The sequence below is a fragment of the Cibotium barometz genome, chromosome 60 (assembly GCF_041138505.1).
Source record: "Cibotium barometz isolate CiBa-2024 chromosome 60, ASM4113850v1, whole genome shotgun sequence".
Lineage (NCBI taxonomy): Eukaryota > Viridiplantae > Streptophyta > Polypodiopsida > Cyatheales > Cibotiaceae > Cibotium > Cibotium barometz.
The window spans coordinates 21,810,831-21,838,337 of NC_141105.1; the positions used below are offsets into that span (position 1 = coordinate 21,810,831).

At 42.0% G+C, this 27,507-nt stretch overlaps 1 protein-coding gene across 2 annotated transcripts in view; it reads right to left on the bottom strand.

Moving 5' to 3' along the window:
* Positions 1–16,008: 16,008 nt before the first annotated feature.
* Positions 16,009–27,507, bottom strand: part of LOC147605123 (cyclin-T1-3-like) — a 31,699-nt gene continuing 20,200 nt past the window's right edge. Inside the window, exons 4-7 of one of the 2 annotated variants that reach the window (XR_015265204.1) lie at positions 19,610–19,744; positions 19,338–19,513; positions 16,470–19,109; positions 16,009–16,353 (exon numbers count right to left, since the gene is read on the bottom strand). Coding sequence is in view for 1 of the 2 variants with exons in the window: in XM_086793753.1 (XP_086649879.1) it covers positions 16,319–16,353; positions 16,470–16,621; positions 19,338–19,513; positions 19,610–19,744 (498 nt within the window). In the remaining variant the exon portion in view is untranslated. The remainder of the gene's footprint in view (positions 16,354–16,469; positions 19,110–19,337; positions 19,514–19,609; positions 19,745–27,507) is intronic. The other variant, XM_086793753.1, reaches the window with a different exon arrangement.

The following is a 27,507-nucleotide window of genomic DNA, read 5'->3' on the forward strand; positions in this document are numbered from 1 at the left end:
TTCTATAAAAGCACACATATCTAGTACTATCCCATCATTGAGCCCTCGTAAATTCTTCTCTCTTAGCTTCCTTGGGAATGGGTTCTCAAAGTTGTAGAAATCGAAAACATGATAGGAATATACTTCCCCCCAAACCCTAAGAGACCTTACGCTCAAAAATTAGAAAAATTTGACTTTTGTCATAAGGATGGGGAAGACTTGGACAGAGATGATTGGATCACGAGATATATTCGGAGATTCGATGGAGGACTAGGACTGTCTCATCAGATGCTTTCGATGGTTTGCCCCGTTTTGCGATGTAAATGTGGTGCATGGTTGCTTGATCATGTTTGCTACTTGTTTGGATATTGTGTTGTTAAAACATTGTTTTGTTGTAGAGCTTGTGAATGTACCACACAAGCTCATGTGATGCCGGGCGGATGTCATCCAAGTGATGAATCCTATGGCGAAGATGGTCATTCGAGACCTTGGCCCATCTTCGACGGACATGGGTTTGCTCCTAACACACTTGGTGTGAGGACAAAGCTGGTTCTTGAGTGTCATTGGGCAAGGCATAGTGTGGGTTGGACGTACGTGGTGTCGGTTAAGTGTGATTTTTGAGGGAGTTTTTCTTGGCTGCCATCTCTCTCTACTTGAACAATGTCTCTCTAACTATTGCCACCACCATTTCCACTCATCTCACCACCCAACCCAGTCCCCTGTATGTACCACCAACCTTGCTCCTTCTTTCTCTCTCTATCTACTACTATTGTCCCTTGCTCTCCTCTCCTCTCCTCTCTCCAACCAACATTCAAGTATTTTTATTACTCTTCTCTCTCCATATCTGTCTCTTTGCTCTCTCTCTCTCTCTCTCTCTCTCTCTCTCTCTCTTACCTCTTACCCTCCTTCCCTCTCTCGCTCTCTCTCTCTCTCTCTCTCTCTCTATCCATCTTTTTGCTCACTCTCTCTATCCCTCTCTTTACTCACTCTCTCTAGCCTCCCTCGCTAACTCTCTCTTTGCTAACTCTCTCTATTCTCCCCCTCTCACTCTCTCTATCCTTCTCTTTTCTCACTCTCTGTATCCTCCCTATCTCACTCTCTCTATCCTTCTCTTTACTCACTCTCTCTATCCTCCCCCCCTCTCTCTATCCTTCTTTTGGCTCTCTCTCTCTCTCTCTCTCTCTCTCTCTCTCTCTCTCTCTCTCTCTCTCTCTCTATCCTTCTTCGCTAACTCTCTCTATCCTTCTCTCTCTTTGGTAACTCTATATATTCTCTCCCTCTCACTCTCTCTATCCTTCTCTTTTCTCACTCTCTGTATCCTCCCTATCTCACTCTCTGTATCCTTCTCTCTCTCTCTCTCTCTCTCTCTCTCTCTCTCTCTCTCTCTCTCTCTCTCTCTCTCTCTATATATATATATATATATATATATATATATATATATATATATATATATATATATATATATCCTTCTTTTTGCTTACTTTGTGTCCTCAGCCCACTCTCTATATCCTTCTCTCTCTTTGATAACTCTCTCTATCCTCCTCCCTTTGTGTCCTCCTTAGCCCACTCTCTATATCCTTCTCTCTCTTTGATAACTCTCTCTATCCTCCTCCCCCCCCTCTCACTCTCTCTCCTTCATTTACCTCTCCCTACCTCCCTTTCACTCTCCCATCCTCCCTCTCTCTCCTTCTCTCCCTCCCTCCCCCCCCTCTCTCTTTCATCTCCCTCTCCCTCACTGCCTTTCACTCTCCCACCCTCCCTCTCTCTCCTTTCCCCACCCTCTCCCATTTACATGGCATTGCGTGCTCTTTATTATCCTTTTGCATGTCAATGCATGTATGTGCCATTACAATACATTGCATTGCATGGCATGGCACGGCATTGCATTTGGATATTATTACATGTGCATGTCATTGTATGGTGGTCTTGCCCTTTGCATAGTGTTGCATGTCATTTGCATAGTGTTGCATGTCGTTGCATGCCTTTGCATTTGAAGACTTCACATAGTGTTGCATGTCGTTTGCATAGTGTTACATATGTCATTGCATGCCTTTGCATTTGAACACTTCACATAGTGTTGCATGTCGTTGCATGCCTTTGCATGCGATTGTATGTCATTTGAACACTTCGCATGTGACTTCATACCATTTAATGCAAGTATAATTGAGAAGATGAATAAGGTGCACAATTATACATAGAAGATAATTTCTTGTAGGCAAGATATCTGCGCACTGTTTCATAAAAACAATGAATAATGTAAATTTATTAAGGTTAATAATTTTATAATTATTATTGAGGTCATGGCATAATTATTTGAGAGGAAGAGGGAGAGTTAGAGTGAGAGGTAGTGAGAGAGAGAACAACATGATGACATTACATATCCCGAGGATCAAAAATACCGCTTTCAATTACAAACAAAACCAAGTTCATTCACATACAACTCCCAAATACAACTCTTCTATCATAATTGTTATTCAGCTCCATCGAGAGTTATATGGGCATTGCTTATCCTCCGGGGTGTAGGCACAAAGTAAGTGAATGACGTTTATTCCCTTCCACACTTCCTCTACTAAGAGACGCTCGGATGCATCATCAATAAAACTATGGGCTCGCCATGTACCAACAATTAATCCCACCACTTTGGTCTGCATTAGAGAAATGTCATCATCACTACTAGGAAGTGGTAAGGATGTGAGAGCTTTCCATGCTTTCCATAACTGTTATTCAGCTCCATCGAGAGTTATATGGGCATTGCTTATCCTCCGGGGTGTAGGCACAAAGTACGTGAATGACGTTTATTCCCTTTCACACTTCCTCTACCAAGAGATGCTCGGATGCATCATCAATAAAACTATGGGCTCGCCATGTACCAACAATTAATCCCACCACTTTGGTCTGCATTAGAGAAATATCATCATCACTACTAGGAAGTGGTAAGGATGTGAGAGCTTTCCATGCTTTTGCACCATCTATGGTCTTTTGCTTGGCCTTTGCATTGGTGACCTCTCTAGCGATATGTGCAACAACTTCAATGCTAATTTTTTATGAAGCCATCATAAACAATACGAAGGAGGGTTGTGGGTACTGTGCTCTACTAAGAATGCTATGCTAAACGGTGGCTAACAAAGTTGTATGGCGGTTATCTATATATTAATAGTAATGGGAGAGGTGCTCTTATTTTGCACCAAACAAAAAAAAGATACCTTTCTTATTTTTTAATGTAAAAAATAAAGGCATCTTCCCTCAAAGTCCGTTCTTTTTGGGTGAAGAGCGAGTGTCATGAAGAACAATGAACAATACAAAATTGAATACACCAATATAGCTGCCAATGGAGGCCAAGAGAAATTTTTTCTCTTGAAATGAAATTTTACTCTTGAAAACAATAATAAACCAAAAATTTGACAAGGCAATTAACAAAAAAGACGAGGCGAATTATAGTTGAGTACAATGTCATCAACAAGGTCCTTTTTAGATTGAGTTATCTTTCTCAAGATTTATAACTGTGGGTTTTCGATGCCAGTTAACTATAATGTAATCACCAATATAGTTTGGTTGGCATACATTGGACTGCCACTCACTGCTTCCCCCCCCAATCTGTTGATTCTTGATGGACTTGGAGCATTAGATGTTCTTGCCTTCTCCATCAACTTTGTTATTGTAGGGCTTGCTCCGTGAAATTTACCTTGTATGAATGCATGCTTCTTCGTAGATTGCAAGAGGGCATTAGCGAGATATGGAAGAATAGCAGCATCATATAAAGAGATGATTCCCTTCAAACCCCCTCTTGCTAACCAACTTGCATGTTTCATTTTTACTAGATTGATGGTCGGCATGTGCGACAAAGTAGCGTCACAACAAAAGACTAGATTTACAATTCAGATTCCAAATGTAAGCTATTAGTTTTCAAATCTAAGAAAGTTATACTTACCCCTACAAGGTGCTTCCTCCAATGGGTATATCTAGTATGCCACCAACTAAGCCAACAATCCATGGCTGGTAAGTTCGCATCAGCAACTTTATTGTTCATCACCACGATTTAATGTGTCTGTATTTTAAGAGTGCCTCCTCTTCACTCAATGCACGCCACTGATGACATAGTCGCTTGTGCTCTTCTTAAAAATTCCTGACTACATATTGTATCGTATGGATGTTCAAGCTTTGTTCCCAATGAAAAAGACAGTAACGCTCATGACCCTCCATTATATTCTCTGGTCCATTATTACAGACAATCGTCACTACCCTCCAATTGGCTCCCGCCTCATTGGCCATGAAGTTTAAAAAAAATCAGGTTTGGGAAAGCCTTTTTGCACCACAACATTGTTGATCGTTTCCTAGAAAAGAACTTGTGCCATTGTGTCCTCCTCTTTTATTTCGCAAGTCACAATTGTCATGAGCTCTTGCAAGCTACATGCCATCATATAACAGTTAGAAAGAAGTCAATAGATATAAGATGATCTACACCATCATCTTGTGGTTTGATTGCAAAAACCTTCAATCCAAAATGAGAATTCAGCATTCCATCAAAATCATTAACTTTAGTAATATAAAAACGTCCCTGCACAATAGGATCATTCTCTAAACCTCCTACAAAAATGTGAAAGGTTGTGTTCTCTATGACAATGAAGAGAAAAACAGGCCAAATGAAGATAAGAAAGAAAGAAAAAGATCTCTGTTTGTCAAGCACTATGGCTCACAAAATCAACTCACAACAAACTAATGAAAACGAATTCAAATTTTAAACACTAAATCTAAACATGATAGACTTAATTTAAAAAATATTCATTTTTTTTAAATTTCTGACAAGCATAAAAATATTCTTTAATCATTATAAGTAGTGTCATTAATGTCTGAAACCTAAAATCAGTTTTCATAATTATATTTAATAATAAATAGTTACATAACTAACTCTCATTTAGTAATTACTTTCCTAACTACTTTTAATTTCCATGAATATATATAAATTTTTAGTAATGGTCACATTGTTATGATTAAAATCACGATTTTTGAATAACTATCTATTATATTCTCTCTCTCTCTCTCTCTCTCTCTCTCTCTCTCTCTCTCTCTCTCTCTCTCTCTCTCTCGCCCACCCCTTCTCCATTTAGCACGAGGCGAGAACAAAGAGACCCACTTTATCTCTCTCTTTATCTTTTTTATAAACTTTCTTTTAATTCTCTCTCTCTCTCTCTTGAGTAGCCCAAAGATCTGGCACATCTCCTTTTTTAAAAGAAAAAAAAACAATAAGAGAGAGAGAGGGGGGGTGTTGTGGGCTGTGGCCCGTAGTGAGGAGTGTCTACCCGCACTAAGGGGGCGATGTCACCCTTAGTGGGGTGTCGTGCACCCGCACCTCTCTCTCTCTCTCTCTCATCCACGCCCCTCCTCTCTCTCTCTCTCTCTCTCTCTCTCTCTCTCTCTCTCGTGCCCACACCCACCCCCACGCCTATGTCTCTCTCTCTCTAATTTTTTTCTCTCTCTATCTTACATCCACGCCCCTCCCCTCTCTCTCTCTCTCTCTCTCTCTCTCTCTCTCTCTCTCTCTCGTACCCACGCCCATCCTCCCCACACCTCCCCCTCTCTCATTTTCTTTACCCCTCTCTCTCTCTTTCAATTTTTTTTTCTCTCTTATCTATTTTCTCTCTCTTTGTCTCTCCAACACCTCTCAAACCCTAAAATTTTTCAAACCCTAAAACTTTTGAAACCCCTAAATTTGTTTTCCTAATATTTTCTCTCTATTTTTAGCTTTATCTTTATTTTTAGTTCTTTCTCTATTTTTTGCTATTTCTCTATTTAAGCTTTCTCTTTATTTATAGCTTTTTTTCTATTTAGATCTCTTCTTAGTTTCTTTATTTTTTGTTCATTCTATTTGCTTGGTCTCTTCCTCTCCTCTTCCGATCTCATTTCAAGATCCTCTTTTTTACATGGCACCTTCTCAACTTGAACGAGGGACACAAGTGTTCTTAATGTTTAATGGCACCAAAGTAGCTACTAGAACCATTTTGCACGTAAACCCTATTGTGGATACCATCCATGGAATTCCTTTGCCCATTGGTCATGTTGGCATGTCGATTGAGAATGTCAAAGTTGGAGAAGTACCTATTCCTTTCCCTCTTGAAGATGGTGATATTAGCACGTTAAATCAAATCATAGGCTATATCATTGTATGGCCAGCAAGCAATTGCATAAGTGTTGTTATATCTTTCTCGCTTTTACAATTATGCTTTTTTTGTGGTGATTCTAAAAATTGTTTGAATTTGGGTTTATGCCTTGAAGAGAGGACTTCGAACATTGTTTGCTTTCTAAACCAAACCAATTCTATCAATCGTCGAAAGTTGAAATATAAAGATGAACTTGTGCTACTAGAAGTATCCATCACATGAACTGTTGGGTTCATTGATTTCCCCTTCCCAAACAGTCGTGAGTCCATGTCCCCAATAACTTGATTTGCCAAAGAGAGCATTTCGACCTTTCTTTGCACACACACATGTAGCAATGCAAGCCTCTTAAGTCTTGATTTTGCGCATGACCACCCTATGATTGGGTTATATTATATGCATGCTTGTACTTGATTAAAGAAAAAATAACCTTTTGATCAGGTACACATAACTTTTGACCACCCTATGATCGGGTTATATTATATGCATGCTTGTACTTATTAAAGAAAAAATAGTCTTTTGATCACGTACACGTAAGTTTTGCCCGAAGGATCATCATTAGTAGCAATCTCTTCTTTGTTGTCGGCTTTTCGCTGTGTTGGTTTTAGACAAGTGACTTTCTCCTCCATTGGTGTCTCATGCATGTTGTGAACAAAGAGTCTCTAACTGTTCACTTTCATTGCTTTGGGGTGGAACTAGGTTGTTCCTTACCAATAAGCACTCCATGAAGCAATTACAATTGTGCATCATCCTTGAAAATTGCAAGGAGGACTTTGGGAATCATCCACATACTCCAAAGTAATTGAGTTAAGAGTTTATGTTGAGGTCTACAAGAGCCCTTATGCCAAATATGTCCATGTTTACAAGTAACAAGGATGAGGCGGGGGGGCAAGACAAACTAGGGAACACGAAAGGAAAGCGCATCTCCATTGTTGTTACAAAGCAGAGTGCCTTGGGAGAGGGGAGCATGTTTTAGGGAGGAGTGTGAGAAGAAGAGAGAGAGTGTTAAAACCCTAAGATCTCTCTAGTTAATAACCATGCATGAACCAGGCATATACTCATCCACCCGACCACCCCCGAGCCCAAGGGTGAACACATAAATACAATGAAGTACCACATACCTTACCTTGGTGTCCCATACCACCAAGAGATATGACATCATTCTAGCAGCACGTAGCTCTAGTGTGAAACGGCAAGAGAGTAGATACCATGCTCTACAACACAAGAGGACATCCCTTGAGTCTGCCCCATGCCCCTATTATATAGGAGGGCCCTCAAGTGACACTTGACTCTCCATTTTCCATGTGTGACCCTTGGATGCCTGGCCCTAACCTCAACCCTTAAGGTTAGCCCTAACCCATGCTCCACTAGAGCTTGTTCCCATGCTCACAAGCCTAATGTGGGTTAGCTTCCTAGTATATGCACATATAATGTGCACATAACATAGTTCCCCTCTCTCAAAACATTGCACTCTTGCAATGAAAAGAAGGAAATCTGCGCTGAGCATTCTTAACTGACTCCCAAGTCAAATCATCTATTTCCCTATCTTTCCACTTAATTTTAACCTCAGGGATTAGTCGACTACGAAGTTTCCTTTCCCTGAATTCAAGTACCTTTTTTGGTTCATGTGGAACATAAGATAAATCTTCGACTTTAACAAGTTCTTTTGAGGAGTAACTGTGTTATCCTCACCTCCCAGTTTCTCTTTCAATCTACTGACATAAAAGACTGGATGAACTCTAACATGTGGAGGCAGTTTTAGTTCATACGCAACCATGCTAAATCCGACGCATAACTCGAAATGGACCACAATATCTAGGAGATAATTTCAAGCATTTTCCTATTGATAAAGTCTAAGAGTCTTTAATAAACCAATGCTCCTAGTTTAAAAGACCGAGGTGAGCGTCCTCTATTAGCATAAAACCGTGCCTTATCTCCTAAGCACTCCTGATAGAATCTTGAGCTTCAGTCAGCATTTCCTACTGTTATGTCTCACCCTAACCCTCCTTGAAACACATCCAAAAAGAGTCATGAGGATCTTTCCAATGGCAAAACTCGTAACCCTCGAGGTCTCCAAGCTCTACAACTCCTTGAGAAGCAATTCCATTGCATCTCCTGAGCGTTGTCACACCGCCATGTTGCACTACGGGTCCTCATCCCTCCTCTCACCTAACTTTACTCACACACACTCACTAACATGCATTAGGGAGAGAGATTACCAAGAGCAAGACTCAATTGCACAATGGGAGAGTTTGTTGTATTATGAGATAAATTCACTTATATACATGGCTTTAAGTGTTCACACTCACTTAAACTGTGGCCGACCGGGCAATTTAGGCTCATAAGAGGCCTAATGCTATTACAATGACTACTCTCATAATATATCCATGAATTACATCACTTAGGACTTCATCCTATCTTGCTACCACACGCTCTTAAAGGGAATTGCCATAAATACTCTGTCACACCATTATGAGTACCTGTCCAAGTTATCGCTTTGGACACTATTGCTTCATATCTTGAAAGTATGACCCTTTGGTGTATCTACCGTGACTGCTTGATGTAAGATAATGGTGGTAGCTCTTTTTAATCCTAGAATTGGATTAACATTCCCCCCTTCCTAATGGCGATCGTGTCCTCGTGATCACGTTGAAGACCTTTGTGTGGGGAGAATGAACAAGTTTTGTCGATGGCTTTGATGTTGAATGATGTTCAATGGTCTTTGTTCCTCCGGAAGGAATAAGAAAAGTGAGTTAATGAATGAAGAGGTTAGTTGTGTATTGGGAATTCCTAACAGGGTGGTGGGTGGGGTTTTTTGCAAATGATTGCATTTTTATATTTGTGTGAGTCCCTTTTTTTGGCAATCATCGGCAAAGTTACATGTGATTTTTGTTTAGTAGGGACACTAAGAGATGTTAATAATGGGAGAGAAGAGGATCCGGAGGAACGTAGACTTAATCATCAGAACAAGATGATGATTCTCAGTTCCTCATTTGATTCCTTGAAGCGACATTCATCATTTAAAGTAATTGGCTTGTGATAATATCCCTTTGTGTGGTAGGATTCTTGTCGAATGTTGTTGAGTAGGACCCAATCCTGTCTCAGTGCTCTTAGAAGTAGATTTTCATGAAGTACAAGAATTGAGTCATATAGACTCTTATTGAACTGCTCTGTGTTGAAGTAGCCACTTGTTGGTGAGGATTGAAAGAATTGAGTCATATAGACTCTTATTGAACTGCTCTGTGTTGAAGTAGCCACTTGTTGGTGAGGATTGAAAGAATCATGTCATATAAAGATGTTCACTAGGGATTGAAAATCATTGAGTTGTGAAGATTGTGGCGTCGTTTGGAGAGGTTTGTAATTTGAAGGAAAATTCCAGGCGATGGGTTGTACCCTTGACCAGGATTTCGCCCACCATAGCCCCCCATCTAGAGATGTACCTAAAAGTTGTCGATGGTGAGGCATTGGTGTAAATGTTATCCAGTGCATAAGTATGGATATGTACTCATGGAGCAGTTGCTACATTAATTTAGCCAAAAGAATAGTAAGAAATAAGCTTAACAAATATATAGTGGTGATTGCGTGATATGTCTTTATCCGTGATGGGCTTAAATTATGAAAGTGCAGGTTCTTAAGCTGTGAGATGGAACTCCGTGAGATGGAATTCCATGAATTTGAAGGTTTTGACCTCGAGTTTTTTTTAAAAATTTAAAAATTATGGGTCATCTTGGTCATGATTTGCAAGCAACTTCTTGTGCGCTCGTTTCTCACTTCTAGAGGGGTGACAAGAGCATTGTTATGTTGTTCTTGATGTGCTCCTGAGTCTCCATAGTATTGATTTCTAAATTTGTTTGCTGAAATGATGTCGAGGCCGTAGGGAAGACTGTTGATTATTTGCTTTGAATAGACAAGCTCTTGTGTTGGTGCTGAATGCAGGAGAATGGTTGAGTGATTTGCTTGTTGTTGCGTGGGCCTCCATTCTTGTCGAACTTTAGGTGAAGTTGTTGGGGTTGAAGTCGGTGGTGAGGTTTTCTTCACATTGTTTGATTTTGGCAACCATATGATGGAATTACCATCATAGTATCCTTGTTGTTGAAGTACATGCACAGGCACCCATCTTTGACGAACACTATAATTTGGTGGTGGTCGATGTACTTGGTGTTGGGGCTTTTTTCTTTGTGCAAGCTTAGGGGCCTTTGTTATGCGCTTGGGGACCCAAGCTTTGGTATTTCTTTGGTAGAACCCTTGTGCTTGCTGCAGTGTTTTTGGTACCCACACTTGTTGCATTGGTGGAGTTTTTTTAGTAACTCGCATAGGCTTTTGTGGACGGTGTTGTGGAGTACTTTTCTTTTTCCTTGGCTTTTGAGTGCTACGTTGAGGAAGAGGTTTTGACCATCGAGGCACCTAAATTTGTTTGGCACCTTTATAGTAACCTTGAGCTACAAGTAGCTGCTTCTCCACCCACATTTTGATACTATTAAGATATCGTGATTATGGTGGTCTTGGTGTAGTTGTCTTTTGGGTTGGTGTGGAAGGTGTTGGGCCCTCCTTGACTTTGGTTGGTGCAGGTTTGAGACTCATGGGCATTGTTGATGATAATGAGGCTAGAGTCTCTTGGAGTGGTTGTCGATGAGACGAGGCCTTTGAGCATGTGGTTGTATCCTTTGTTGAGGTTTGTCGATGAAGATGCATAGGCTCTGGGGTCTTTCCTTTTAGTTCCTTGTTAGAGGTAGATGGTTTGGTTGTGGAAACCTCTTCAAGAATAGATGTTGATTGAGAGGTCTTGGCATCGAACTTCGTAGGTGAGGATGGGGTTGAAGGAGTTGATGTTTTATCGGAGTCGGTCGTTGACGCAGATGGTAGGTCCTTGTGTAGTGGGGCTTTTGTGGAAGAGGCTTATATTCGTTTGCATTCAGCATCGTAGAAATCCAGATGGTAGGTCCTTGTGTAGTGGGGCTTTTGTGGAAGAGGCTTGTATCCGTTTGCGTTCAGCATCATAGAAATCCATTAAAGTTGGATCCTCTTCCTTGCAGTATGGTATTGTCAACTTTTTGTCGTTGACCATTATGATGACTCTATCGCTAGCAAAGCACATTGGTGCTTGGGCAGCCAACAGTCCATTTATGCCCCAAGATTAAATCTATTTCCAACACATACTCAACCACCAAAAACTTGCAAGTGAGGGGGTTAGTTTCAATATACATTGTATGTTCAAAGTACCCCAGACATGGCATGTTCAAGTCTTGTGTAAAGGTAATCCTTTCAAGATGTGCCGTGAGTGTTAGTTGACCTAACAAATCCCATAGCTCGAGGGTCTTGAGATTGTGTTCTCGTATTGGATAAAGCTGTGGTGATTTTATTTGCAATTTTCAATCCAACCAAAATCCTAGGGCTATTTTCAGTAAGATATGTTGGAAGTTTCAGCTCTTGCAAGGTTTCTTCCTCTCGTAATAGCAATTGTACATTGCCTATAGGAGTGTTCAAGGTGATTGTTTGCATGGATTCATGTAGTGAATACAACGATTCACTTATCCAAGGTCCACCAAAGACAACATCATACTCAAGGGATTCTAGGGTAACATGGAATGTAAATTCCATATTGCCACCATCGATTGTTTGAGTAGTGTATCTAAAGGAACCTGAAACTTCAATGTTTTATCCATTGGCTCCTCTTGCAAGACTGTTACTTGTAAGGATGAGTTTAGGTTATCCTAATGACACCCAAGTGTCTATTGTCATGATGTTATGACTAGCTTGAGGGCTAATCAATGTGTGTTTGTGCCTGAACATCATTGCCTGTATGGAAATCCAACCATACCATGATAAAATCTTCCAAAGGAACCATGGGTGTTTTGGTTATTGTTTGAGCTTCAGACCCTGTGTCTATTTCATATTCCCATTCACTTTCATCCTCTGTTTGGATCTCAACTTTTTCAAGAGTACCCAATGCGTACACTAGCACACTTGGCCTTCTAACATTTCTTAATGAGGGTTGTTTGGAAACTTGGGATCCTCCTCACAGTCCTGTTTTATGTCATTCGTTATGTCCTTGTATAACTCAGGTTGAGCCATTAAAGGTGCAAGTGTTGATGTGATGCTCGCTTTATATCATGAGAGAAAAGCATTCCTCCGAATGAGGTTTTGAGCGATTGTTTTAATCTTGTAAGGGAATTATCGAATTCCTCACGTGCTTTCTTAAGCCTATAATTCGTACAATCTGTCTCAAATGACTCTTCTGTACAGAGTATGTCTTCCTCTTGAAAGGGAAAGCGGTACTCCTCTAGGCTTTGTATATTGGTTGCTCTTTTAGGATTGGCATTATGAGGCTCAATGACAATCGGTGACCCTATAAGACATTTAACCAAGCTAAGCATGCTCTCCTAAGCTTGCTTTTTGCGTTCTGCATATGTCATGTGATCATTATTATCCATTTGGGGTGGTTGGGTGGGTTCTAATTTCTTGATTGGTCTCTGTGGTGCACTGAACGAAGAGTAAGAACTTGTTTCATCGTCACTTAGTGATGTACTAGAACTTGTTTCATTCTCTGACTTTCTTTGGTTTGTCAGTTTTTCATTATGTTTACCCGAGATCGAATTTTCTTTTGGGGTTTTGTATTATGTATCGCACATATGGGTGTTGTGGTTTGTGTGGTGGTTTTTTAGGTGGATGCTTCTACATCATGTATAGCTTTTGGCTCTTTCGTATTTATGTCCCTTTTTAGGTTTATGTCCTCTACAGACTCCTTTTTCTTGTCTTTTAATTCGACCTTGGTTTCAACAGCTTGTTGTCCTTTGTTTTTCTTGGTTTTAGAAGGTTTTGCTCCTTCTTTTGGGTACTGTTTTGAAGCATGTTCTTCTACCCATGTTGAGATATTGTCTTTTATGTTCTTTTTTATTGTTTGTCATGCCTTGGCTTGTAAACGTGTAAGCACATTCAATGGCACTGTGGACAATTGCCCGTTTTGTATACTTAAGATGTTAAGAGTTCTATTTTGTGAGACAAGTTGCATTGAAGCAACTCGTCTTGGGCAATCTTGGAACATGTGATCAATGCCACATCGTTCACACATTGGTCTCGCAAGGTGTCAGCGAATATAGGCATGGAAGTATTCCAAACTATGCAATCTACTACCTTGTGAGGTCCATGACAATAGAAACATTGAAGTGTTCAATTAACTGCCTCCTGAGTAGTTTCTACCCTTTGGACTGTTTCTGTTTAGTGCACGGGAGGTTTTGAGTCCATTGTGGGAGAAACAGAAATAGGACACTTTTTAGTATCATGCTCAAAGGTTTTACAATATATGCAATATAGAAAAACACGTACCTTGTATGCACAATGAGGATTGGGATGGCTATAGTGATTGCATTCAACACAAGGCATTTTGCTCCACACTTTTAGAGGCATTAAGGATGTTTGGTTTTGAAGGTTTTCATCCTCTCTTAGAGATGTTTTTGCTGTAAGGTTTTAAGCAAGGTTGCTTAAAATTCAGGAAATGTTCATTCCGAGATCGATCTTTCTTTTGTCATTGCTTCACTTGGTTTAGATGAGGAACACCTCATAGCATGTTATCATCTACACGTATTGCTTCTTTACAACATTGATAGAATGTTTTCGGATTGGTTACAATGATCAAGTTGTGTAAGCTGTTATTCTTTAAGCCAATCATGAAACATCTCTTCAATTGAAGATCGTTTAATTTTTCCTATGACTCACAATGTGAGTCCAAGAGTTTTATTCTAAGAATAAAATCTCTAATGGATTCATTTGGTTGGCGCTCAATTGAATAGAGTTCTATTAATGCACTCTACCGATCACTTTGTTTGGAAAAGCCATGTATAAAGGTTGATTTTAAGGTTTTGAAGTTGGCCTTGATCGCCATCATCAATGCGATGAACCATTGACTAGCTTTTTCATCTAAGCATAAGTTCAACGCGGGGACAATTGGGATTTCCAAAGGCTTCACATCTTTGTTCAAACATTTGAATGAATTGAACAGGGTCTGTTGTTTCGTATTTGCCTATAATTTTGAAAATTTGAACGGCCGTATTTCTATATAAGTCATTGAGGCCGTATGTGAGTGCTCTTGTTGGAAGAGACTCAGCGAATCCTTGGGCCACCCCCCTTCCTAAACTAGTCAGTATGTCCAAGGTGTGGGCATCTAGGAAAAAGTTGGTACTTATAGGACTTGTGAGCACTATGAACTCTTTCTTTCTTCTTTCATTTATTCCTTCTCATCTGACAATAGCTACACAGGCACCAAAAAGTAAAAGGCAAAAGGACCCTTTCATTTCTGAGTTTTTTTAAAGAGAGAAAAAGACGGTGATAAAAGAAACAGCAAAAAAGAGCAATACAATCACACCAAGAAAAAGCAAGGAGATTAAGAAGTAAGCAATGTTCTGGGTGGATGGAGAAAAAAGCAATGCTACAGCTGACCAGAAAAACAAATTAAAAACTCAAATCGGGAATTGAACTGTTTGAATACTCTAGCAAATAAGAAAGGTAAGAGGATTACATATCGGAGATGCTATACATGAGCAAGGTTTGGGAAAAACCAAGATCCTATGTAACATCCCATCACTGAAAAGGATGGTTGACACTGTATTTGAATCCAAATCACCCCTTCGTTAAGATTCAACAGGGCATTGTATGTCTAAAATGTAAGAGCACCCTGTTAGTTTTGAGTATTGCAATTGCTCACGCTGTAGATGCATGTTCAAACCTCATAAACAATGAACTTTCCATTCAGGATAAGCTGTGTGTGATAAACAATTCAAGATCAATTAAAAACAAGACCTTTGCACTGCTTCGTTAGTAAGACTGAAAGAAAAACCATTACTATTGAAGCATATCCAGTTCTTCAAGCAAAACACATGAATAATTACGCCACTCTAATTCAATGACCAATACAACATAATACCAAGGTTCACTTCAAGGTGACCTATCCATCTCCACACTAATTGGATGGGGACAATTCTGAGGCTGAAACCCTGACTCTTCCTGGTATTCCACTTTCACCTGCACTCAATATACTTAACGTGCTGAGGTTCAAACCATTTCTTAGGCATAACCAGCATTATTTGAGTGACTCAGAAGCCCATAGGAAGCATCTAGATGTCCTGGTGATGCATGCTTTCATTCAATCCCACACTCAAGCCTTCGATTTCCCAATGGACCTGACATGAGTTGGGCAGCAAGTACAACCTTTGCCACAAGATGGGTGGTGGAGCAGCAACAACTTGTGAAGCCCGGGCATCAAAACCTTTGAAAGCAAACCTGTAATTGCTACTGAAGATAAAAATTAAGTAAGATGGCATGTAAGCACCCACTTAAAACACCATCAGGCACCTTAAAAGTCTTGACTCTTTATTCCTACAATGTTAGTAAAAGTCTTCATGATTAGGAGGCGTAGGCCCATAGCAATCAACCCACTCTTTCCTCACCATCTCTGAGTCAACATGAAAAAAGCATGGGGCTCTTGCCTAGTTGTGTAAGAACTTCGACGAGAGTTTCTGCGTGATACGTGAATACACTTAAAAAGATGCCAAGCATCAGGTCCTTCCATCCACCCTGTTACATTTTGTCCACACAGTTTGCGTGTCTCTCTCCTTTATCCAGATAGGTGTGCGGGAGATTGTACGAGGAAGTCTGGTAGGTGAGGGACAGGTAGGTGAGATCTCCTCTTTTTCTCGGATAGGTAGCACGTGTTAAAGCAAGTTAGTAGGTAGCACATGTTAAAGCAAGTTAGTGCCATATACTACACATACTCAAAATCAAATCATAGCCCAGGGTATTCGCTACCCTAAGATATTTTACCTTCTCTCAGCCCCCTCTTCTTTCATGCACTGAGGTTCAAACCATGTTAATGATACTCACCACATAAGAACTCCAATCATCTTTCTGGTGAATCAAAGGTCCATTATGTAGAAAAAATAGCATTGCACTATGTGAAGCCATATCTTGACTTTCGCACATTACCTGTCATCCTTAAAGGAGCCAGATGTAGCACTGGCTCTGATTATTCATCACAAAACTTGAGAAAAGAATCTTTGCATTGCAAATCTCGATTCCTCCCTCCTAATTCTTGGGAGTCTAAATATGCAAATGTTAAGAAACCAACAGTAACGTGACGGGATGTATCCGAGTGACTGGATAACCACAGAAACATGAGCTTTGATCTGCATGTAACATCATCCATAGAGTTCTAGCATCTGCCTTACAACATCTGAAACATCCAATAGCAGGTAACTTTAGGGCCAACATTTCTACTACGTAAGTGTCAAGGGTCATTGGAATTTATTTTTTTTCAAATATAAAAGCTGAAAACATAAATTTTCTTACCGTCTAAAATGGTTGGAGTTGTCTGAAAGTCCTGCCACCATCCAAAATCTCCATTCGCCAAGAACTCCATGTTCAGGACTCTCGCTGCTAGGAAGGCAGCTCCAGCAGCTATGTGATTAGGTTTGAACTGAAGCCAGAGTGAGCTGCGAAGCCTGCAACCTCTCCATGCTTTATTCCATGTTATAACACCAAGAACTTAAAGGTAAAATGCCCAAGACAAATGATTCCACCCAATCTGTGTATTCATCTAGGAAGCCCCTCCCCTCCCTCTTCAGATATCAATTGCCTTTCATTCACTTCTACTCTCAAGCAGATCAAGCCAGCTTACTCAAAAATCCTGTGCATCTCAGAACCAAACACAACAGCACCAAAGTCCAAATCCCAAACAAAGAAATTGAGAAGTCACGAGGATGAAGCCAAGTACAATATTCTATGGAGATTTGTACCCCCATGTGCCTCTAGTAGAGAGCTGCTAGTAGAGAGCTGTTCTTTCACTCTCTGTCAAGGTGACAGGGTTACATACCTGGCTGATGATGACCCCTTCTTTCATGGTCCGAAAGCGGAATATCTCTTGCATCTGTGTACGCCCCCCGTAGGCTCTGTATCCCAGGGGCTTCCTCTGTACTCTTACGTATCACCCTCTAGGTAATGGATGTACAACGGTACATCCTCAATCTCTGTGCTGCTGCCAGACCAGTTACTAGTCTGGCTTTGACAAGATGGTGGGTCCTGGGAACAAGCTGCAAGCGTCCTCAATTTTGTGTGTCCTACACTACCTCTGTGTCCACCACTCAGCCAGTGTGTAGATGAGCCATCTCTCTTCCTCTGTCTGACCAAACATGATATGATTGATATGTTGACACAACTTATGTGTATGTGAAGATATCATGGTCAGACCAAACTTGACCACCTTCATCATTAAGCTCTTAAAGCCTAAATCAAAGCTTCACAGCAGAGTGCCCAAGGAAAGCTAACAAATGAGTATATTGACAAGCCTGGTAATAAACCTCTCTAAAAGCTTCATTCTAGGAGCAAGCAAAGATGCACAATTGATATGTCAACACAACTGATGTGTATGCGGACATACAGAGGGTAGAAACAGAAGAAAAGCAATAAGAAATAAGAATGCTACAGATGCATGTAAGCAGGACAGTTCCCTTGCCCAGCCGTGATGCACCAAGTCTCTCAATCACTCCAGAATCTGAGAAAATCTGGGCAGTTCATCAGACCTGCACTCTACAGTGGGCCATGGGCTCCCACACAAATGAAATAGCTAATCAAACACATGGTTGTAATGAACATGTCCAATGCATCAACCAATAAGAACTCTGGAATCCTTAGGCCCGAATTTGCCAGAAGTCATCATCATGATGTCATGCCTGTTGCACGAAACATGGCTTTCCGTAACCTTAAAACATTAGCGTTTGACCTTGCTGGGACAATGTCTTAATCTCTGCAGCATCACCGCATGACAGCTAAGACCAGCTGGCTGGCTGTTCTCTGCCTGCTTGCAGCTAGCATGAATATTGTGGCTTTCCAAATGCAACTTCGTAGCAAAGAAAATGCCTGGTAAGTAAAAAATCTACAAATGGCTTACTAGCAAACACTACCATACCTTTTTTCAGCAACTCGCACATTGCTACTTTCTCAACAAAGGGGAAAGTATAATATGCATCTCCTTTTAACGTTGCAGCTGGGTGCTTTTCCAATATCTCATCCCTTGACCGTTGAGCTCTTGATGCTAACAAGTAAATCTAGCTTCTAAGCCTAAAACATGATCACCTTTGCCATTGAGATCATGGTGGCAAAACAAGCAAATCTTGAGGGATGCAAAACAGCTTTTAAGCCTACAAGTTCACAGGTATCTGCATGCCAACAAAGCACATAGCCCCAATAGATTCTCCTCGCATGCCAAGTTAAACAGAATATGTCCTAATCCATAAAAATAAGCTGCAAATTGTGTTTATCTCCAACTGAAGCTAGCCATGCCTGTGGTTAAAAACAAATACACAACTTAGTTCAAAGACACCTTAAACGACATGTAAAGCATTAAGCTGTAACAAACTGTGTGAACATACCATCAAGAAGTGAAAGTGTAGCCATCCTTTGAAGCAAAATTTTGGAAAGCAGCTTAGAAGGTCATATAAATCTATATACTAACGGCAATCACCCCCCCACCCCTCCCCCCCCCAAAAAAAAAGTCTGTGTAAGGAATGGTTTTTAATGCAAGAAAATGTACTCTGCTGAGTTATGGGATGTAGCATGTGGGAGAGGACATGATTAATAGGCCTGCATCTGATCACGAGAGGCCAAAAAAGGCATACAGGATCATGCATGTCATGAAGGGATTTGTGGGGTCAATTTGCCCATCCATGCATAACCATGTGCAGGCATGGAGCAAAATCCAAATCATAAGGACATTGACAAATTTGTGCGCAAAAGGCTTCATCACTAACTCCTGAGCTGTTGTAACAGAACCCTGACTCCTCTAAGCCCGGCTGGATCAGCTCAACCAGCTCGATGAAACCTGCATCCAAGCATCTGGTCCCAAGACATCCCACTCAACATCGAAATATTGAAAGCCCCTTTTCTGAAGATTGGCTGGCATGCGTTATGAAGAGCGGTAACAGGATGTTGGAACTGGGGAAAAGAATTACAAAAATCAGTCACAATAAACAAATACGTAGTGATGATCACTAGACGCTCGACCAACTTTGTGCAAACACGCTACCACTACTGTAAATCATTACCCCTACCTCCTCAAAGCCCCCCCTCCTTCCCCTCGTTGTCCTTTCTTTTAAAGAAATAAAAAAAACAGGAAAGGACACAAGAATTGTCTGCAAATAAATGCAAGAGGAAGTCCTTTACCCATCATTCACAAAATTCCATGCTATGTTAAAAAGAGTGCTCTGTGTTAATCGATTCTTATTGAAGACTGTCATCAACTGCGAGTACGGATGTTGGACGCTAATTTCAAAATCTAATGCTGTTAAAAGCAGTTGCTCTGCCTCAAGAACACGTTCTTTGTAGTGTTCAAACCAATCCTGGACAATCAAGTAAAGCCACAAACGGATATAAGGAACATGCAATGGCAACTCCTCTCTTCCACAATGCATAAGATGTGTCAGATAGAATTGTACCTTGGGCATTTTGTAATGGAAGTTAGCCAAATCTTGTCTATGGCACATCTCATAAGAGACGAGAATAACACTGTTGAGAGGTCTCGGAGTTTCCTCTGATTTAGCAGCCAAAAACAAGGAGCTTGTTGCTATTATCTGCAAAGGGATAAGGGGGGAGGGGGGGTACAGGTAAAGAAAGGCATCATTACTGGCAATAAGCCATTATTAGCTAGCTTATAACACTTAATACAAAGGTGAAATTGGAGCATTGGAACAGAGATTTCTATCGTATAATGTTCAAAACGGGTATATACGTTCAATGCTTCAACTTCATTCGGTATAATGATCTTCCTAAATTTTAAGATCAGATCATGTAAGTGTTTGTTAACAACTAATCAAGCAGCAGCAATTTCCAAATGGCACCAATCTGAAGGCACAATTACTTCGGACGTGCAATTTGGAAGCTGGAGCTCCCCCCTGCACGCCATCGCCCTAGCCGCCCCTACTCCTGTGCACAGCACCAGAGTAAACCCCCCCCCCCCCCGAGCCCGTTCGCCCTGATGCCTCCCACCCCCCTTGGTCCTCCTCGGCTTCGCCTCCCCCTCCCTTGTCGCGCTGCCTCCCCCTCGCCTTCACCTCTCCAGCACCCCTCCCTCTCCATCTCCCCCCCCCCGCTGCCCATGCAGCTGTCCCTTCCTCGCCCCACCCCCCGCTCAGCCCCCGTCCTTGCTCCTTTTCTGCCCCCTTAGCCACCCTCGCCTCAGCCCCTGCCTTGCCCTGCTAGCCGCGCTCCCGCCTGCTTCCCCCCCTCCCTACCCTCCTCCCCATCAAGTGCTTTTAGCTTTCGGACAATTTTCTCTGTGGCAAGACTCGGCATCTTCTGGTTTCGAACCCACAAGAGGACTCCAAGGGGGCATCCCCGACCAAGGCTGCCATCCCTTGCGTCTCTTTTTCAGAAGTGGATCTCCAGCTCCTCACATCAACAGTCGCTTCTTGGCCTCCACGGACCACCTTGGTATGCAAGATTGTGGGTAGCCACCCGGCGCACGGACAGTTAAAGGATCTATTACACGCAAGCCTTCTGGGCACGCCTGGAAAGATGGCTACTATCAGGTTAAGTTCGATTCACCTGCAGCTTCGGACAGAGTCGTGCAGCTGAGCCCCGCCAAGTGCGCCAAGCCGGCAGGATACAGTTGTGTCAGAGAACCGTTACGAGTATTTATCTCAGCAGCACCCCCCCCCAATCCCCCGTGGTCTGCTCTGACTCTCCCCCTGCAGCTCCCTCTGCTCCGTCTGTACCACAACCCCCTCCTCTCCCTCTTCTGCCTCTCAGGAGCATTCCCGCCACCCTCCGGATGCACCTGACCTAGAGCGGAGGCAGCCAGCCAACTCAGTCTGCCGTTTGATCCATGGCTTTATGGAGCTGGTAGAGATGACCATCAATGCCTCTCCGGTGTGGGGTGTGGGCGCTCCCTCCAGAGTCGTCAGGCAGCCCCCCCTGACTACAGCTTCTTCCGATGCCTTCCCATCGAGGAGTTGGTATGTTCGAGCAGACTGTGGCTCCCATTCGTATATGTGGTATTATATCACCCCAGATCGTCCACTCCAAAGAGTGGCACGATGATCTTCTCCTTCCCACTGAGTGCAACAAAGGGGACGGATTGGAGCATGGAATTAGTGTCCGCCGCTATTCAGGGGCAAGCAGCTCTTGCACCATTTGCATGACCTACGTATCACTGATGTGCTTACCACCTCTGACCTTGGTGGGTGGCTCGGGCCACACAAATCAGGAAGGGGAGATGGTGTCCTCCAACATGGAGGTGCTGCTTTTTGTGTTTCTCATGTTTCAGTGGCAGTACCCCTTACCCCCTCCTACAGATACCTGCATTGTGACACATGCAGTCCAAGTTATGGATACTCCAGGGCTCAAACAGAATGGCTGCACATGGAGGACAAGATTCATGCCCATGTGGCGAGGCTTAACCCCAGGACCGACACTAACTACTCTCAATCGAAACCCACCCCCAAGACTCTTCAAGTGGAGGGAAGTTCCAGCAGTTTCCCTTCCCACAGATCGTAGCTGTGCGGATTGTCTCATGGAACATCCAAGGTTTAGGGGACCCACAGTGCTTTCAAAGACGTGGTGTCCTTAGAGAGGATCTCCACAGAGCAGCAGTTGGTAGACCCATTGACATTCTCTTCATTCAGGAGCACCATCTTTCAGAGGGACATACCTGCCACAACGTGAAGATCCTACAGGGCAGGAGTCACCTTCTCGTCCCATTCTTTTGTCCCCTTCGGGACACATGGAGTATGCATTTCCGTTGACATTCTCTTCATTCAGGAGCACCATCTTTCAGAGGGACGTACCTGCCACAACGTGAAGATCCTACAGGGCAGGAGTCACCTTCTCGTCCCATTCTTTTGGCCCCTTTGGGACACAAGGTGGAGCAGCTAGCACCGGCAGTGGTTGACTCGAGCACCATCGTCACTGACGAGCTTAGTGGATGACCATCAGGATTGGAGAGGACCGTGTGAGCTTCCTGAATGTATATGCGCCGAACGCTGCAACAGGCAGGGCCACCTTCTAGAGTACAGTTTGTCAGTCCTTGCTGTAGGCACATTTGTATGGGTCGGGATTTTAACATGCTAAAGTCAGCAGAGAACAAACTCGGAGGTAGCATGGCTACAATTTTTGGTACAGAGTACTCAACTTGGGAGGAGCTGATTTTGGACGCAGCCCCGGGAGTCGTTCTCCAAATCTGACAGGAGGAGTACTGGCCCTAACCTATCCAGATTAGATCGGTTCTATGTAGATGAACGGGCTTGTGGTCATGGTGGCATGATTGGTATTTTGGCAAGCACAACCTTCTCTGATCATGCACCAGATATTCTCTCCCTGTAGGACCCTTGGAGGCAGGACAAACATTTGAGTACCTGGATCCCAGATAGCTTCATCCAGGAAGATTTGCGACAGGATTGAGAAGATTTGGCAGAGGCCAGATTTTTACTTAGGAGTAGCCGCAGGCACCTTGGATGCAGACCTTGGAGAGATTAGTAGTCTACTATAGAAGGCAGCGCAGAGCCTATTGGCAAGCTTCCGAGAGCAGGAGAGGAGCACTCACAGGGGGCTAGCTTCCATAGTTACTGGGGAACCTTGTTCCCCCTCTAGGGAACGGGGGAACGCCGTTCCCCACTCCTGGAAGTTCCGAAACGTGGGGGAACATTCCCCCACAAGGAACGGCCAGGGGGGAACATTCCCCCATGTTCCAAAACGTTCCCCCAAGTTCTTTTTGGGGTTATGTTTGCTATTATCAAGCACTAACTTGTGTTCCCCTATAGTGTATGTCTTGTAATGCTCAAGTGCAAGGTGTAAATTAGGTGTTGGCTCTTGATTTTCTTCAGTACCTTAGCTGCAGCTTCTGCTTCTCTCTCTTTTTGGGCCAACTCTTTGTTCTTCTTCCGCCTCGTGAAATGATTAAGTTTTGGTTTATCCGAACATCAAACACTAACTTGTGTTCCCCTATAGTGTATGTCTTGTAATGCTCAAGTGCAAGGTGTAAATTAGGTGTTGGCTCTTGATTTTCTTCAGTACCTTAGCTGCAGCTTCTGCTTCTCTCTCTTTTTGGGCCAACTCTTTGTTCTTCTTCCGCCTCGTGAAATGATTAAGTTTTGGTTTATCCGAACATCAATTTTAGCTATCAACTTAGTGGAAGGAGGTTTATAACTTTTATGTCAATACATCCACATTCACATCCTTATGTTCTATCTTTTCACGAACCCCAAAAAAAACCAAGTACGCAAAAAGACTCTTCTTTATTACTTTATTAATATGGATGTGTGATACAATAGGGATGGAATCTCCCTCTTTGCCACCATGATTGACACTACCCTGCATATCGGGAACTGCATGCACATTAGGCTTAGACTGCTTGTCCTCTTGCATCTTGCTTACATTTGGGGCATTGCCGAAACATATGCTCTTTGCTTCCACATGCAAAACATTTCCCCTCTTTCGCATGTTACTCCCTTTGCTCAGGAGTCAAGCCAAACCTGTTCTTCTCGAGCACACTATCCATGGATGAGGTATTTTCAGCTTTACCTCCCTTCCGGATCTCCCGGAAGCTCTTTTTAGGTGGCTGTCCACCTTTTTGCAGGTTTGGGACAGCCTTATCTTTGCCCTTAGAACCCCCTTGATCTTGCTTAATTTTGAGCACCAATTGCTCCGTAGCAAGAGCAGAGGCTATAAGCTGTTGCAAAGTGTGTTTCGGGTGCAATTCAATGCCCGAACGATAAGCTAATTGCAATCCGGAGCGAAACTTCCTCTTTTTTTCATCCTCAGTGATTTGCATAAAGGAAGTTACCTCAAGCAACACTTTCCAAAACTTTTTGACATACTGCTGCACACTTTCATTATCTCTTTGCTCAAGTCCATCCCACTTTTGGGTGAGAGTTTGCTCCGCATTAGGTGGCAAGAACTGGGCATAAATCTGTCCTTAAACTCTTTCCAAGTGCAAATGGGGTCTTTGGTGGTCTTTTCAATGATCCACCAATGAGCGGCTGTCCCCTTCAAGAACATGCTAGCATGGCGTACTTTAGACTTCTCAGTGAAGTCCTCATCACTAAAAGCAATATCAAACTGTGCCACAAATGCTAACACCTTGGAAGCATCATGCTCTCCATGAAAAACATCAAACTTAACGGACTTGTCACCTACTTTGAATTCCTTGAGCTTTCTGGCATGAGGCTCATGGTCCTCTCTTTTTCTTTTCCCCTTATCCAACCGGGCAACCCTATCTCCATGGGCTCCATGGGCCATCATGGAAGTTTCATGAAGCACGGTGGCATGTGCTCCACGAACCTGAAAATCAGATGCATGTGACCTTCCTGCATAAGGCAATGTCTCTCCATGAGACAACTCAGTAGGCAAAGCTCTTCTAGTTGCAGACCTGTCACCCCCTCCATGGGATACATGCCTTGAATACATGTGACCATCATGCCCTCCACGAGCACTAGCATACATATACCTGTCACCCTTTGTGCCTTGTGGAGAAGATGCATGACGAGAGGTGGCTGTCACCTCTTCCCTTTGCATAAATAACCTCAACCTTTGAGATGCGGATCTCCATGCTTCAAGCGAGGTGGATTTCTGAATAATGAAATGATGATCAATGGACACCAGCACTGGGGCCGGAACGGGCCGACCCCCCTCTCAATATATGATATATTATTGGGAGTATTTAAGTGATACAATGTTCCATGGGTTCAATGAACCAGATGATGTCCATGTACAACTTAAATGAAAAACAGTTACCAAACAATAGACTTGAAGTAGACGTTCGAGTAGAGCAACCCACTTGATGAAGTCTAGTCTCTATGGTCCCGTGCCTTCACTGGAATCCACAGAGAGTGTCCCACCGATGTTCCGGGACCATGCACAAACAGGCGCTCCCGTACTAACGCCTGGCTCTCTCGATCTCGGCACCCATGGACCGTGGTTCTCCAAAAGCTTGGACTACCCAGCACCGAACGGGTGTTAGCAGCAGTGAATATCCCTCGAAAGATTTACACCAAGCTCCACCATTGTCGGAACGCAATGCCTTCAGTGTTTTGCTAGTTTGATTCTCAACATGAGCAACAAACTTCTGAAACACTGAGAATGTATCACTCTTCAAACGAAGAGGATAAACCCACACCTTGCGTGTGGCATCATCAATAAAGGACACAAAATATTTTGCCCCTCCCAAAGAAAGCTGAGGCATCTCACATACATCTGTATGCACAAGCTCTAACTGAGCATCTTTCTGTCCAAGAGCTTTCTTGTGGGGGCACTCGAGTTGCCTGCCATATATACAATGCTCACAAAACTGAAAACTTGAGAACTTTAGAGAAGGCAAGTAACCAAAGCGAGACAATTGCTCCATTCGTTTGACACTCATGTGTCCCAACCGGCTATGCCACATAGAGATTTCCAGCAGCTCGGTTGCATTTACATTAGCATGGTGACAAACACTTGCATGCATGAAGTAAAGAGTGTCCACCTTAAAGCCTCTGGCAACAACCAGTGAGCCCTTACTAATCTTCCACTTTCCACGACCAAATGTGGTAACATAATCAGCATCATCAAGCTGTCCAATAGAAAGCAAGTTCTTCTTGATCTCAGGCACATGCCTGACATCATGGAGCATAAGCTGTGAGCCATCTGAAAATACAAGCCTCACATCACCTCTGCCAAGAATCTTGCATGCATGGTTGTCACCCAAATAAACTACTCCTTCATTGCCAGCAGTATACCTGACAAACAAGTCTCTGCAACCTGTGACATGAAAGGAGGCACCTGAATCAATGATCCATGAGTGCATACCATGACCATCTCCTGCAAGAAGTGAACGGGCATCAAGTGAAGACGTGAATAGGACTTCATCCTCACTGTCACCTGCATGTGACACATTGACTTCTTCAATCTTGACTCCACTTTTGCCCTTTGGCTTTGCATCTTTGGCTTCATCTTTGTCTTTGTCTTTTCCTTTGCTCTTTTTCTTTTGATCATTCTTCCATTTGTAGCATTGCTTTTTGATATGTCCCTTCTTGCCACAATAATGGCATTCCAAGTCCTTTTTGGAGCGGGACTTGCTCCTTCCCCGTTCTTGGCTTTTACCCCTTTGCTGGGATCTCCCACGTACATTCATTGCATTGGACTTTCCAACAGAGTTGTTCTTCCCATAGCAGCTATAAAACGCGTTTAAAAAAAATCAGTTTTTTTAAAACGTTTTTTTTTAAATAAAAAACGTTTTTTATAATAAAAAAACGTTTTTTATAATAAAAAAACGTTTTTTATTTAAAAAACGCGAGTTTTTTTATCATTAATAAAAAACTTGCTGAATGTGTTTTTTCTAATACATACATTAATAAAAACCTTTTTTAATGCTTTTCATGTATGTATGCATGTCAACAATTATATGTATATGTACATATATGAGTATATACACGTATGTGTGTGTGTATATATATATATATATATATATATATAACCTTTTTTTATGTTTTTCATGTATGTATGCATGTTAACACCTATGTCTATATGTACATATATTTGTATATGCACATGTGTATATATACATGTGTGTGTGTACATATATGTATGTACACACACGCGCGCACGCGCGCGCGCGCGCACACACACACACACACATATATATATATATATGTATGTATGTATGTATGTATGTATGTATGTACATATACACATACATATACATACATACATACATACATACATAGATACATACATACATATATGTATGTATGTATGTATGTATGTATGTATATGTGTGTGTGTATGTATGTATGTATGTATGTATGTATGTATATGTGTGTGTGTATATGTGTGTGTATTTATATATGTGTGTGTGTGTGTATGTATGTATGTATGTATGCATGTACGTACATACATACATACAATTCATACACACACACACACACGTGTGTGTGTGTGTCTGTATGAATTGTATGTGTATGTATGTATGTATGTATGTATGTATGTACATACATACATACATACAATTCATACACGTGTATGAATTGTATGTATGTATGTATGTACATACATACATACATACATACATACATACAATTCATACACACACACACACACGCGTGTGTATGAATTGTATGTATGTATGTATGTACATACATACATACATACATACATACATACAATTCATACACACACACGTGTGTATGAATTGTATGTATGTATGTATGTACATACATACATACATACATACATACATACAATTCATACACACAGTGTGTGTGTGTGTATGAATTGTATGTATGTATGTATGTATGTATGTATGTACATACATACATACATACAATTCATACACACGCGTGTGTGTGTGTGTGTATGAATTGTA